The sequence below is a fragment of the Podarcis raffonei genome, chromosome 15 (assembly GCF_027172205.1).
Source record: "Podarcis raffonei isolate rPodRaf1 chromosome 15, rPodRaf1.pri, whole genome shotgun sequence".
NCBI classification, from domain to species: domain Eukaryota; kingdom Metazoa; phylum Chordata; class Lepidosauria; order Squamata; family Lacertidae; genus Podarcis; species Podarcis raffonei.
In genome coordinates, this window is record NC_070616.1 from 17,909,453 (window position 1) to 17,925,345 (window position 15,893).

The window sequence follows — 15,893 nt, forward strand, 5'->3', positions numbered from 1 at the left end:
AGTTATGATTGTTAAAGTGGTCTCATAATGCTTTAAATGTGTGGTGTGGATATGACCTTATCAGCTTTGGGAATGTTAACACTGTCTATGAGCATGATGCCATACACTTAAAGCAGAGACAGTAGAAATTGCTTTAGCTTTGATGCCTAGTTCCTTGATCCAATAGCTGTAATGTGATATTTAATCACTGTTTCCCTGTTTCATGTGCATGAACCTTGAGTCACCTTAGCATGAAAGCCAGTATGAAGACATGGTACGTATAATAAATCCACAAGTAAAGCAAGCTGTTGGGTGGGGAGAAGTACTGGGGAAATATGCGTAAATATAATCACATCCATATTATTATATACACTGAAACTGAGCCAACTATTTACAAGTAATGAAATACACAGTAGGTATTCTGGTTTCTTATTCTGAATAATCGCCTTATCCAAACATGTAGCTGACAATCACATAATGGCCTGGAAGCAACAAAGGTTTCCATAGAAAAGGAAATGCTAACCCAAGAGACGGCTGAGGTTCCTTTCTTAGACTGTATTACGCAACTGAGCAAAGGCATCCAAATGTTTTGGATCAATGAGCCTGTGTCAATTTTCAACGTATTTTGTTGTGTCTCGGTTTATAGAGTTTGTTTGCTGAACTCACTTCCTGATTTACTAAGCCTGGATCCAACTGGGAAGGGAGTTTTATTTTCAGGCCATGGCGGGACATTGCTTGGTGACATCACCAAGGAACCGTTTTCAAGGACAATACTCAGAGTAGATCAGTTGAAATTAATTAACCCAAGTTAGTCATGTCCTTGAACTTCAATGGGTCTGCTTTGAATAGGACTAGCACTTCAGTGAAGCCCAATTGTGTCTCCCTTCCCTAAAATAAGGGGTGGTGGTATACCTTTCATAGAGTTAAACCTATATCATCTTTCTTTGGCTCACAGCATTATTATTAAGCTTAACAAAGCTTCCGAATTGGCAGATGTTGTTGCATGGCAACGAAAAGGAGGATGAGCCACACCTGCCATTTTCAATCCCTAAAAGCCAGGGGTGAGGATTGAATGCTGCATGTCTGTGTCATTCTGCTCACGCTGCTTTTAACCATGACAGGATGCTCTAGTCAGAGAGCAGGTGAAAAGAGAGGCGAAAGAAGCTGCCTTATACTGAGCTAGATCCTTGAGCCATCTAGCTGAGTCTTATCCACACCGACTGGCCCTCCAGGGTTTCAGATAAGCTTGCATTTGATTGAGCCTGGGGCCTCTTGCATGCAAAGGAGATGTTCTACCACTGAGCTACAACTCTTCCCAGGGTTTCTATGTCCCTCATGCTGCTGTTCCCAATGACACGAGAGTGCAGGTATCAGATCAGTCAGCTGCAGAATTTTGATCTAATGGAGAACCAGTCTATTGTAGACCATGGCCAACAAATCACTGCAAGAAAAGCATCACCATATAATAAACACTGTATATAATAAGCCTTCGACTAATCCTGACGAAAGCCTGCAGAACAGGTTTGAATTGTGTACCTTGTTTTGCAGCTGAGACAACCGTCGGAAAGTCAGTTACTCCAGCAGAATCCTTCTGATTAGGAGCTACGAGTATCATGGCCAGCGTGGGATTAAGTGGCCTGCTCATTCATATACAGATATTCAACATGGGGGCTGGGTTAGGGGCCCACAGTAGATAGTTGCTATACTGATTATAGGAGCTGCATACTACTGAAAAACTGATTGAGGGTATCCCTGTATTTGAAGAGTGATAGGTTCTTAGATGCCATTTCTGTGATAAGACCCACAAAAAAGTTTGGGGAAAGTGTGAGGAAAATTCAGGTCCAGCTTAGGACCGGTTTATAAATTCTCCTAGGTGTAAAATAGTGGCCTGGAAAAAAAAAGAATATTTTTAAAAAAATAATTACCATTATTCATCCAAAATCCCATGCTATTCCGCGCTCGCGCCCCTGAGGTAGATGCCAATTTGGAGGAAGACAATGCAAGAGAGAGAGAGAAAGAAAGTGGTTGGTATTCAATGCCTGCTATTCTTTCAAACAGGTCTACCCAGCAGGGCCTGCTCAGGTCAAATAGTGCACATTTGCCTTTAAACCTACATCCTTGCTTGGCCATGCCAAGCCTGGTTCGGGTCAGGTTAGTAGCCTATGTTACACATGCCTCTGATCATGTGTCGGCCATCCCTTTGCCCTCAGCACTCTTGAAGCATGCAGGCGGTGGTAGCTGCTGGCGGCCGCGGCGAACCACATTTCTCTGAGGCGATAGGTTTCCCTGTGTAGTCAACGCACAAGGGGCTTCGTGTCCGCATTCCCTCTCCACACGTTTGAGAACAGGGGGACCAAGGCCCCATCTGCCAGATGGGGCACGGGAAGTCACTGCAGGGCTTGATGTCCTCAGGCTTGAGGGATTTGTTGCAGGCTGAGGAGACCTGCCCTTCCACATCCAGACACTCCACCGCTCGTCTCTGCCAGCCAGAGCCGCACGATTTCGAGCACTCGGACCAGTCTCCCAGGACCCACTGTGACGTTAGCATGGGCTTGATTACGTTGGCCAAGTTCTTCTCCTTGCTCTTCTGTTTGCTGAAGTGGACGTCCTTGGGGATAAAGAAGGTGTATCTCACCCTTGGGGGGAACAGCTCAGCGGAAACGGTCAACACCTGGACAGTAAGTGGCTCCGGGAGCTTCTGGAAACTTTGGATGCGTTCCAGGGTGGTAAGAGAGCCACTGTATCTCAGTACAGTCCCCTTGATGAAAATGTCTTCTTCCATAGCTGAAATGGCAAGGTTTCCATTCAAGAGGTATTTGCCATCCAGGGTTTTCAGGGCTAAATAGTTTTGGTCAGGCCACACCCCTCGGCGACCGTGTTGCTTGATGTCAATATTGGTTGCTCCTGCGGGGATTGTGACAATGTCGTTGTATCCAAATCTGTGGAGACCAAAGAGACATGTTTGTTTGTTGTATTAATACTGTGGTGGCCTCTGGCTTTAAACAATAAAAAAATTCATTTATTCATTCCTCCATGGTCAGATAATTTTGTTACGTCCGTGGTTTTTAAAGACTTGTTTTTATTTCAAATTTCAAATAATTATTTCATACCATTTTATGCAAATGCTTTTAAAAATTAAGTGGCATGAAATAAATATTTCCAAATAAATAATAAAATAAATCATTAATATGTATTCTATCTACCACAGAATGAAATTGGCTTAAGTTGTCATCTCTCCCAAGCTACCCTTAGGAACTGTGGCTATGTCAGGGGACAAAGGACCGCTAAGGGAATGCCTAGCACCCTCACCAAACCTGTAAGTCCCAGGATTCTTGGAGGTGGGGGAGAGAGGGGTGATAATTCAAAACCGTTAGGGCTGTTGCTGCATCAGGTGCAGCATCCTAGAAATGTGGCAGAAGCCAGAGAGACACTTCATTTCCCAAGAAAAGAGGGAATTGGATAGGGCAAAAACAATGAGTTTTGATCAGAAATGCAATTTAAATTTTTTTTTTTTACAATTCCTTTACAGTGGTACCTCAGGTTACATATGCTCCAGGTTACAGACTCTGCTAACCCAGAAATAGTTCAGGTTAAGAACTTTGCTTCAGGATGAGCATAGAAAATTGCGCTCTGGTGGTACGGTGGCAGCAGGAGGCCCCATTAGCTAAAGTGGTACTTCAGGTTAAGAACAGTTTCAGGTTAAGAACAGACCTCCGAAACGAATCTAGTACTTAACCTGAGGTACCACTGTATATATTCCTATCACAAATGCCTGGATGAAGTATTGAAAGAATATTGCTATCTGCCTGAACTTCAAGGTGTGTATCTCACTTGAGGGTTGTTGGAGAACTAGGCTGACATATTCTTAACAATGGTAGCTGGCAGATCCTTGTTCTTGCTTGCACATCAGAGCTGTTTGTGGATTCCCCAGCTCAGTTAGACAGCCCATGCCCCACTGGTAGGAACATACACTGAATGGCAGCAGCTCTTCTGGGCTTTAGGTAGGGTTCTCTCCCAGCCCTACCTGGAGAAGCTGGGAAGTGAACCTGAAATCTTCTGCATGCAAAGCAGATGCTCTGTCACTGAGCTGCTGTTTCTGCTGCTGTTATTATTACTTCACAACAGAAAGCCATCAAAATAGCATACAAAATAAAAGTGGAATAATACATAAGCTCTCAAAACAATAACACCATTCCTACAAACTCCAGAAACAGCACAACAAATTTCTTCAGCTACAAAATTGATATTCCATAAAGGACCATGGCCCCTTCTGCAAAGAGACCCTCCCCTGTCCTCAGCAGGGAAACTGCTTTATACATTGGTTGATCTATCTTATTACTGTTTGCACTGATGGGCAGTGCCTCTTGAGGGATACAGACAGGGAACATTCCTAACTGGGCCAGAAAATGCCAGGAACTGAAACTAGGGCCTTCTACATGCAAAGCTACGAGGTTTCCCCTTTGATCTATGATTTTTGTGCTTCTGCAGCACCATCTTTAAATCCAGCTCCAGAACCATATTAAACAAGGAATCAGGTCAGCCATCGCCTCCTATGCAGTCTTCCTCTGGTCTACCCTGCCCTCACCCAACCATCTCCCTCCTTCGCAATACTAGGATTGGATTGGCTCAGGTTGCCCTGGTCTGCCTCGTACTTAGATTTGTTGAGTGAGCCAGATATTTTCTTGCAAGTTGAGCCGTTGCCACCGCAAATCCCACACTTGTCTAACTTCTTGGGCGAACCAATGATGTGGTCACAGCCAGCCTTGATGCACTGCCCACTCACACAAACAGAGAGGGTGTCAGGTGCACAGAGGGTCCCATCAGCTACCTGAAACAAAAACAAAGCGAGAGCAAAGTGAGTTTCCGTTGCCCTTCTCTGTGATACCATGATTTAGGACAGGCATCCCCAAACTCGGCCCTCCAGACATTTTGGGACTGCAACTCCCATAATCCCTGACCACTGGTCCTGTTAGCTAGGGATGATGGGAGTTGTAGTCCCAAAACATCTGGAGGGCCGAGTTTGGTGATGCCTGATTTAGGATAATCCCAGTCTGCTGAAATGTACATACAGTTTGCACATAATTCATTTTTTTGCTTCTTCGTTTAGTTGCAAAAAGAAGCTCAAATGTGCTGTAACTAGAATATTAAGAAAAGTGAATAAAATGGATTATAATTGGAAATTGTTTTAGTTTAATAATGATATTGGAAAGCTGTTACTTTCAACTACAAGGAAACTCAGAAGGGAGGGACTAGAGGAAGTCAACCAAGATGTTTAAAAGGTTGGATTTGTAAAGAATTAAGTTTGTTGTTATTGTTTATTTGTTTATTGTTCCTTTTTGCTTTTTTTGTTCATTGATGTATTTTTCTTTTTTTCTGTTTTTTCCCTGTTTTTGTGTGTCATTCTGCTTTGTGTTTTTTGTTATAATTGTGGAAAATCTAATAATTTTTTTTTAAAGTGCTGTAACTGCTCGAAGGGATTTTGAGGTTACTTTCAGAGCAAAGAGCAAGTCTTACTTTGGACTCAAACACTTTGAATTGACGGGTTCCCCCTTTAGCCCGGCAGAACAGCTTGCAGCGGTCTCGAGGTGACACGCCTGTGTACATGGGGACCCACTCCAGCAGATTCCCGTTTGTGTCTGTATAGTTGTAACTGTCATACTTTTCACACTGTTGCTCTCGAAAACTCTTGCCTGCAAAGGAAAGGAAAGGCATCTGATTGCACATGAAGACATGGAAGCCCAGAAAAACAGCCATAGCCATCCTGGCTAGTAGCCATTGATAGCCTTCTCCTCCATGAATTTTCCTAATCCTCTTTTAAAGCCATCTAGGGTTCTCTGTGACATGCTTCTGTAGCAAGTCCTGATCTTGTTCGTGTTAAAGGGCATAGCTAGACTGCAGCCATCGGTCATGTTCACATCATACATTGGAAGCGCTATGCTATCACGTTAGACCAGAGCTTTCCAAACTTTTCATGTTGGTGACACACATTTTAGACATGCATCATTTCACGACACAGTAATTCAGTTTTACTAGCAAACCAGAGCTTAAACTAACCCCTTTCCAGCCCCAGGAGGAGGATGGGGAGCGCTTGCCCGACACACCTTCACACTGCAGCCAACACACTAATGCATCGCTACACACAGTTTGGAAAGCTCTGTGTTGGACAGTCGCAGTTTCCCCCAAGGAATTCTGGGAGCTGCAGTTGGTTAAGTGTGTTGAGTGTTATTCGGAGACTCCTCCTCCCAGAGCTACAATCCTCAGAGTGGCTTAAAAAGCAATCCCTCCTCCCAGGGAACTTTGGGAACTGTAGTTCTGGGAGGGCAATAGGGATCTCCTAGCAACTCTTAACAGTCAATGGCAGACTACAGCTCCCAGAATTCTTTGGGAGAAACCATGATTGTTTAAAGTGATACCATACTGCTTTAATTGTATTGTGTGAATTTGGCCTTAAACTAAGTTAATAGTCATTCTGTCATTCCAGGGACCCCAAGTATTGTAGTTTTTTGGGGGGGGCAATATTAATGATCTCTAACAGGTCATTCTCTGCATCCTGACTAGACTAAAAATCCCAGGATGGATGACAGATAAAGCAATATAAAACGGACAAATGTCTGCAGTGTAGTTAACCCTTACAATATATTAGCTGATATCTTAACGGCTTCCTGCCCATCCTTACAATGGTTGCATTCTTGTCACAAGCTATTTCCCTTTGGTTGGGGTGGGGTCAGGTCTGCTTCTTCCTTCTGGAGTCAGTGGGAATTAAGGTTTGCCGGGAAACAGCTGATTACCATTCGGTGGGCATTCCTCAGTGTGGCATGATTCATACTTGACTCTTTGGCCTTCGCAGTATTTGCCTCCATTCTTGGGTGTAGGGTTGTCACACCCTCTTTCGGAGAAATGCACTCCTCCACCACATGTCCTGGAACATGGCCTCCATGGGCTCCAGGGCCCCCAGTTTCCATCCACTGCCGGCTGCAAAATACAAATCCCAGAGTTAAGGCCCTGATCCCAGCTGATTTGCCATTGGGAGGCTGCCCCAGCCCCCATCATCATGGCAGACAGAAGACCAGCTTGCCCCCATCCATTGGCCAGCAGTGGGGAAGTTGCTCCAATGCTGGCTTTCCTTCTTCCCTCCCTGGTCCTCTTTCCTTTTGTATCATGTCTACTGGATTTGTATAGCAATTAGAAATTTTTGCATGCTTTAGTTAAATATAAGATGATGATGATGATGATAATATCAGGCATGAAGGGAAGATACACGATCCCTGTATATTTTTCCATGTGAGTGGGAAGGTGTTCCTGTGTTTATAATTTTGAAATGGCAGGAAGAGAAAGGGGTACACACCCTGTTTGGAGGAGAGGTCATAGAAACTGTGTTATTCAAGTGTCATTTGGCCTTTAGTAAGAGGTGGGCTGCCTGCTTCTCACTAGATGATTACCTCAGGCATCACTGTGTCTTGGGCCACACAGTGTCCATCCAAACACATCTTCTCTGCCCCACAGGGTGTCCCATCTGCCCAGGGCAAGCTGCCATTCCTGGTGTGGCACAGGCGCTCCCCTGCCTCCAGCTTACACCAGAGCTGGGAACAGATGTCCTCCTGCGTGGTGTTTGGGCAGTGTCGAAACTCCTTGCCAAAGATCTGCTGGCACTGATGATCAAGGTTGTATAGGGGGACTTGGCCTGGAAGGTCTGTGGGGAGGGCAATGGGTTCGGCAGGTTTGTCAAGCAGGCAGTCACCTGGTGAGGGAGAGAGGTAAAGAAGGTCACACCAAAGGCTGCTTTTTATTCATTTCAATAATGAATAATAAGGATTTCAAAGGATGGTTGTATTTTGCCTTGCATATTGTTTAGGAAAGTGTGAATCAGGGAGGTATGGCTTTAAATGTGTACTGAATCAGCTTCCCAGCTACTGCACAGCCAAGGTCAAATTGTATACATAACAAAAGAAGTCTGTATTCCAAATGGAAATATCACCAAATCTAGAGAAGCTAAGGATTTCCTTGCATAAGAACAACATGTTGGATCAGGCCAATGACCCAATGAGTCCAGCACTCTCTTCTCACAGTGGCCAAGTAGATAGATGCCTGTGGGAAACTCACTAGCAGGACTTGAGCACAAGGGCACTTTCCCCTCCTGTGGTTTCCAGCAACTGTGTTCAGAAGCATTGATGCCTCCATCCATAATGACTAATAGCCACCTACTCTCCTCCATAAATCTGCCCAATCCTCTTTTTTAATTTTTAATTTTCAATGCAAAATTATAACAAAAATTACAAACATAAAATCCAGAAAAAAACAAACAAAAACAAAGCAAAATAAACAGAAACCAAAAAACACATAAAAAACACCTACAAAGAAAATCATGTCATCATCATAGTCTTTACGTACATATGCACATATTGACTTCCTTCCTCTGTTTTGAGACCTCAAAATTTTTAATCTTTCTGAATTGTTGTGTCTAATGTAAATTACCTCTATCTTTATACCCTTTGCACCGTTTTTCAGTTTCTTTAACCCTGCAAAGCTTAATTCGTTACCGATATACTTACTCCAGAACAATGTTTTTTTCATATATTCTTTAACACAATCCCATTCTCTTGCTAATTTTTGGTCCAATTGTCCCCTTAAGAATGCTGTGAATCTTGCCAAATTTATATATTCACAAAGTTTATTTTGCCATTCTTTTATTGATGGGATTTTTTTTATTGATGGGGGCGGGGGGCGGGAAATGCCCAATTGTCTTTTAAAGCCATCCAAGCTGGAGGCCATCTCTACCTCCTGTGGGAGCAACCTTCACTGTTTACCTATGCACTGCATGAAGAAGTACTTTGCTTTACCTGTCCTAAAACCACAAAACTGTAGCACATGAAAAGTTGCAAAAGTGTTCAGATTCTGACACATGGCCGATCTTGAGTTTGGCATTGACTAAATAAATGCCTTGTGCAACTGAAGAGGGAGAAACCACAATATTGCCAGAGGAGGGTGTACCCTGAGATGTAATCTTGACATTACCAAGGAGTTTCTAATAGCCATTCTCAAAAGATGGATGGGCATCAATGGGACTGTCCCAGCAGACATCTGAAAAGGATAGCAAGTTTGATACCTACCGTGCCCTCCATCCAGAAATTCTGTGATGTGCATGGCACTGCAAGGGGACCATGGCAGAGTCTTGTTTAAGTGGATGAACAGAGGGGCCATCATGTGATGCTTCCCTAAGGTCCCAAAGTTCTTCTCACAGGCCTTGGAATCGTCATGAGGCATGCTGAGTACATGCCCTGGAATGAAAGAGCATAGAAACAGGAGGTGAATGAGCTATTCCTGCCTTGCTGAACTGATAATTGTCCTTGGAGATGGCTTCATTGCCCTAAATTCCTTTGCAACTGTCTCTCTCATCCCCAAACAAAGTGCTGTAATACCCTAGTAAACTTCTTTCCAAGTCTGCCGTCTGAAAGCTGTACTCACCGTGTACAAAAAAGCCACTGAAAATAAAAAGTTACCCTAAAACAAAGCTTCGATTTTCAGTGCCATGATCCCCATTAAATGGTAAATGGACCCCTGACCATTAGGTCCAGTCATGACCGACTCTGGGGTTGTGGCACTCATCTCCCTTTATTGGCCGAGGGAGCCAGCGTACAGCTTCCAGGTCATGTGGCCAGCATGACTAAGCCACTTCTGGCGAACCAGAGCAGCGCACGGAAACGCCGTTTACCTTCCCGCCGGAGTGGTACCTATTTATCTACTTGCACTTTGACGTGCTTTTGAACTGCTAGGTTGGCAGGAGCAGGGACCGAGCAACACCCCGTCGCGGGGATTCGAACCGCCGACCTTCTGATTGGCAAGTCCTAGCCTCTGTTGTTTAACCCACAGCGCCACCCGCGTCCCTATTATCCCCATTACGCAATAAGAAAAGCTGAATTTTGAAACCTGCATTTTGCAAAGCTGCAGGTTTTCTATTTTTGCAGCACTCTTCTGCAACATTTGCATACTGCATAGTTTATTCTGCTTTTGCTAGTTAATTATACAACAGTGCACATGGCAATGAAAAACTTGTTCAGTAACTACTTGGGAAACGACTGTAGCTCAAAGATTGAGAACATGTCATGCAGGCAGACATGTTCAATTCAGGTTCAATTCTTATCACAGGACTGAGAAAGTTTTTTGGCAGCCACTGCCAGTCAGTGCAGACAATATTGAAGCAGATGACCAGTGTTAGGACTCCGTAAAAGACAGCTTCTGAGATTCCATTGGCTTCCTAAATTTCAGCAGTCATTGTTTAAATATATGCAAGCTTATATTTCCAACTATGAGGGCTAGAAAAGGGTGGTGGTTTTTTTTAAAAAATAATGGCACTATGATGGGCTTCCTCCCGCCTGCTGTGCACATCAATATGGGCATGGTAACTACCTAGTTCATGGGCCAAGGTGTAGGCTGCCTGGAGACCCTCATCTTCGATCACAGAACAGCTCTTGTTTGGGTTGCACATGGTGCCTGTCTCAGCCACTCCGAGGGTCCTGCAGCCCTGGTGTCCACAGAAATCCTGTGAGTGAGAAAATGAAACAGAAACTAGTACGCAAAGGAAACGGAGCCACCATCACCCCCAATGGACCTCTCACACAACAATGTAAATGAACAGATTGTTCCACACTTGAAAGGAACTGATGTTTCAGTGGGGCAGCAGCTGCCTTCTGGAACTGCCTTCCCCTTGACATCAAGGCAATCAGTATTTTAATGCTGGTTCTAAATGTGTTTTATTGTATTGTAACTATTGTTTTTAACTACTTTGTTTTTATTACTTTGTGTTTTAAAATTGTTTTTAAAATTGTAAGTTGTCTTGAATCCCAGCTTGGGATTTTTAAAAAATTTATAGCCCTGAGGTTTTTCTTAGGTCAACTTGTTTTTTTAACTTCTGGTTTTTACCAATAAATTTAATGTATATTTTATGTAAACCACTGAGAGTTTTTTTTTAAAAATAACACCACACCAATTAAGCGGTATACAAATCCTGTTTTTTAAAAGCAAATAGTGATGAGGCCCACCTAATAGCTATTCTGTTATCTTTTCAGTGCCAGGGAAAGACCTCAACATTCTCCAAGGGCTTTTGGAACTTCTTGGAATTTGTTAATTCTTTTAAGCCACTGTGAGGGTTTTTTCACAGAATTGTAGTATTTTAGATTTGGACAGTACCCCCAAGGCTCATCGAGTGCAACTGCCTGGAATGCAGGAATCACAGCTCAAGAGTTCCTAGCAGATAGCCTCCAGTGAAGGAGAGTCCACCACTCTCTCCCTTCCTCTCTTAGCGATTTGTTGTGTGTTTCGGTTGCTGGCTTTGCTATATTATTTTATCAAATGGTATTGTTTTCAATCTTCCTGTTAGTCCAGCCTTCTAAACAAACCCATGTGTCAGGGATCCCCAAACTCGGCCCTCCAGCTGTTTTGGGACTACAATTCCCATCATCCCTGACCACTGGTCCTGTTAGCTGGGGATGATGGGAGTTGTAGTCCCAAAACAGCTGGAGGGCTGAGTTTGGGGATGCCTGCCTTATGTATTTGAGGTGTGTGTGTGTCATCCCTAATACAGTGGTACCTCTGGATGCAAACGGGATCCGTTTTGGAGCCCCGTTCGCATCCTGAAGCGAACGCAACCTGCGTCTGCGCATGTCGCGATTCGTTGCTTCCACGCATGCACATGATGTCATTTTGAGCATCTGCGCATGCGCAAGCAGTGAAACCCGGAAGTAACACGTTCTGTTACTTCCGGGTCATTGCGGAGCGTCACCTGAAAACGCTCAACCTGAAGCATATTCAATCCAAGGTATGACTGTAGATATTTACTGCAAGTGTACTCTTATCTCAAACATTTTGATATGAATGCAGATGCTGTTTCCCACTCTGCATACAGTTCAGACTTCTAACAGTCATTTTTCTGGTTGCCTGTTGCAAAGAGGAAAAATTGCAATGTAAGAAAGGGTGATCCCAGATGACCTCTTTATTGAACCTTCACCCTGGTTTGTTTGCAGGGAGATTAGACAACGTTGGCCTCTGAGCAATTCTGTCTACACACCTGACTGCAAGCGTCTACACACCTGTCTCGTCAACAAGACTGCCGTGTCATAGTGCTCCGGGAGGCGGTCACTTGCAGGGTTGAACTGCTGCTGCCACTCGCAGAAGTTCCGTAGCATGAGCCCTCCGTTGTCAGACACTTCTGGCCCAACCTTCTCATCTTCCACCACCACCACCTTCACCACCACCAAACTGATGGAGTTCTTCAGGCTGGGGTGCTTGTAGATCTGAGCAGCCACAGACATCAAGGTAAGGATGTGATTCTGAAACACAGAAGCAGCCAAGGGGGTCAAGGCAGGGGATGATATCTCATTCTTCATTCAGGGGGTGATACGCTGCATTCTACAGAGGGATCTATTTTGTTTTGTTTTGTTTCAATTTTTTTATTGATTTTGACAAATATAACATATATATATATATAAAACACATTACAATACTAAAAAAGAAAAAGGAAAGAAAAAAGAAATAAAAATATAAACACATATTCCTTCTAAAGTTCATTTTTTTATTTTATTTTATTTTCAATGCATAATCATAACAAAAATTACAAACATTGAATCCAAAATAATACCATACAAACAAAAAAGAACGGAACATACAAAAAAAAACAACAGAAAAAAGCAAAAAAAAAGCAAAGGAAACAAAACAACACTAAACAAAAACGAAAAAGCACACATCTACAGAAAAAAACCATATCATTACGTACATATACACATATTGACTTCCTTCCTTTGTTCTAAGACCTCAGAAATTTTACTCTTACTATATTGTTGTGTCTGGTTAGATTACATCCATCTTTCTACTTTTTTTAAAAAAACAACACCATTTCCCCCCCTTTAACCCTGTAAAGCATCATTCATTACATACCAACCCTAAAGTTCATTTTAATTTCCTCGAATCCCCCCTAACTGAATTTCATTATATCCCCTTGTAACAGCTCCCCTCTTCTTTCTAAAAATAAAATTAACTCTCAGTTTACTATCTTCTAGTCTTTTCTTGATGTTCAAAATCCATAATGCTTAACAAATCATTCTTATTTTATTCCTAAACCTATTTAATATTTCCAAGTGACTTCAAATTATCTTATATTAAAATATTTGGCTAAATAGTCTTTAAATTTCTTCCAATCTTCTTGATACTCCTCTTCTTTCTGGTCGTGGATTCTTCCAGTCAGGTCGGCTAGCTCCAAAAAGTCCAACATCTTCATCTGCCATTCTTCTACTGTTGGTATTTCTTGAGATTTCCAATTTTTAGCTAATAGCAGTCTTGCTGCTGTAGTGGCATACAAAAACAATCTAACATCTTTTTTGGGCAATTCCAATCCTATTATTCCAAGCAAAAAGGCTTCTGGTTTCTTAACAACAGAGGGATCTATTTTGAGGGTTTGGTTTGGAAGCCGTGAGCTGGTACACTCCTCCAAAACAATCCGGATAGGATTGTTTGCTTTGCAGAGGCACCTACAGTAAATGTTTGCCTTACAGGATCAATTTGCCTTCAGTAAAGAGGACTATTCACTTTCCAGAAGCCTTTGTATGGCGACCCCCCAGCAAGATGCTCTCTTCTTTAATGACTCAACAGGATGCATTGTCTAGCCTAAGATAACCTGTTGAAACTTCATTAGGTAAAGGATCCCTGAATGGATAAGTCCTGTCAAAGGCGACTATGGGGTGTGGCACTCATCTCACTTTTCTGGCCGAGGGAGCTGGCGTTTGTCCACAGACAGCTTTCTGGGTCGTGACCTGCATGACTAAACAGCTACTGGCACACAGAGGGCTGTGATGAATGCCAGAGCACACGGAAACACCATTTACCTTCCCGCCATAGTGCTACCTATTTATCTACTTGCACTGGTGTGCTTTTGAAGTGCTAGGTTGGCAGAAGCTGGGACAGAGCAATAGGAGCTCACACAGATTCAAACCACCAACCTTCCAATTGGCAAGCCCAAGAGGCTCAGTGGTTTAGACCACAGCGCCACCCACATCCCTAAAACTTTGTGTCTGATACTAGTTGCGATGGGAGAATCTGGCAATTTCAGTTCTCATTTTTCCAAACTTAAGCTTAGTTCTCCACATTTTTATGTTGGTTTGCCATGATAATAATAATGATGGTAATAATAATAATAATAATAATAATAATAATAATAATAATAATATCCTCCTGAAAATTAATCTATTTAGGTGCAACTTTCTCTGAATATACACATTTTCAATGCAATTTTGTCTAACTGTATTTTTGCCAAGCCATTCTCCCTAATATGCATTTCGGTACAATATCTTCACTAATTTGTACATTTAATGCACATTTTACTCAAATATATGCTGCTTGGCTGGAGAACTGCATTGCAAAATTCAGAAGTGCAAACTTTGAAGAATGTCTGTGTGTTGGGTCGGTCCACACATTGTTTCAGGTGAGTCTTGCATGTGAACTGAATTGAATTCCTCCCTCATCTCTAGCTACTAGTGACATGGTTTTCCCTACCTTGGCAAATACAGTTGAACACAGCAAGAGAAATGGAAGGCATCAAAAGATAATTGACACCCCTAATCCCTCCTGATACTGATAATTCTACTGTCTGAACTGCAATGTACCACAAGTAAGAGATCAGAAGCAGTTAAAAAAGAGAGATGGTTATAAGGGTTGCCAAAATTGGGGGGCTGTGGACACATTTGCAAAGCTGGGAAACTGTTGAGGGCACCACACACCCATACAAACACACACACACTGCAACCTGTTCTATTGGATGCAATAGAATGCTTCATTCGAGTCTAATTTCATTGTGTGGGAGGGGCTCTAATTGATTGGTGTTGACTTCAAGCCAGCATGCGATTAGCTACACTCCAGAGTTTCCAGTCAGGAACTCTGGAGCGTAGCTGATCTCTGCCAAAAATGGGGCTTGATTGGTGCTGACTTAAAGCCCCACATTCAGCAGGGACAGGCTCCACTCAAGAGCTCCCAAGTGGAAGCAATCTCAGCAGGATTGCCTTTGGTGCCAAACTTAAACAGTGAGAAATACAAGCCTCACTTGCCAAGGAATAATCACAGCACAGCAGAAGAGGGCTGTTGCCTTCATACCCTGCTTGTGAGTTTTCCAGAGGCACCAGGGGCAGAGCATCAGCTTAGCATGCAGAAGCTCCCTAGTTCAGTCCTTGGAATCTCAAGGTAGGGTTGGGAGAGAACCCTGCCTGAACCTCTGGAGACTTGTTGTCAGGCAGTATAGACCAGGGATTGCCCACGTGTTCTGAAGACATCACAGTCTACAATTCCCATCATTCCTGCCCACTGGCCATGGTGGCTGGGGCTGATGGGCATTGTAGTCCATCTGGAGGACACCATGTTGGCTACCCATGGTGTTGGTTGGCATCCATTTGTCTTGGGAGACAATGGAGGTGTGTGCCTTTGGGGGTGAAACCAAACTGTTGGAAGGTCACAGCGTCTGCTGTGGCTGTAGAGACCAGAGGTCGGCAACCTAAGGCCCATGGGCTGGATACAAGGGGAATCCGTGGTTTTTTTTTTCATGGCACGGGCACTGCTCCCCCCGCTGACATTTTCCCCGCTCTCCCTCACTGCGGCGGAACCTCCCCCTCCTCCCAGTGTAGCAAATCGCTGGCCAGTTGCCTGCTAAGGTTTGAGACCCTGGCCAATGGGTGAGCGGCGCCTGAGCGTGGCCAAGAGGAGGAAGGGGGCTGGGCTGAGCTGGCCGAGTGCATTTCCAGCAGCCCCTCATTGGAGCAAGCTGTTTGCTGCCGCCGCCTGTGCCACTGCTGCTCTGCCCTTGCGAGCGGCAGAGGCTGTCAGAGGAGGAATAAGCAGCCCGAAAGCAGTCCTTTTGGGCTGCTCATTCCTTCTCCGCCACT

The 15,893-nt window shown here is 43.7% G+C and overlaps 1 protein-coding gene across 1 annotated transcript in view; it reads right to left on the reverse strand.

Annotated features, from left to right (window-relative positions):
• Positions 1–287: 287 nt before the first annotated feature.
• Positions 288–15,893, reverse strand: part of ADAMTS8 (ADAM metallopeptidase with thrombospondin type 1 motif 8) — a 36,229-nt gene continuing 20,623 nt past the window's right edge. Inside the window, exons 2-9 of the mRNA XM_053366926.1 lie at positions 12,063–12,302; positions 10,384–10,516; positions 9,087–9,254; positions 7,419–7,717; positions 6,768–6,951; positions 5,494–5,669; positions 4,632–4,807; positions 288–2,918 (exon numbers count right to left, since the gene is read on the reverse strand). Coding sequence (XP_053222901.1) covers positions 2,186–2,918; positions 4,632–4,807; positions 5,494–5,669; positions 6,768–6,951; positions 7,419–7,717; positions 9,087–9,254; positions 10,384–10,516; positions 12,063–12,302 — 2,109 coding nt within the window. The 3' untranslated portion in view covers positions 288–2,185. The remainder of the gene's footprint in view (positions 2,919–4,631; positions 4,808–5,493; positions 5,670–6,767; positions 6,952–7,418; positions 7,718–9,086; positions 9,255–10,383; positions 10,517–12,062; positions 12,303–15,893) is intronic.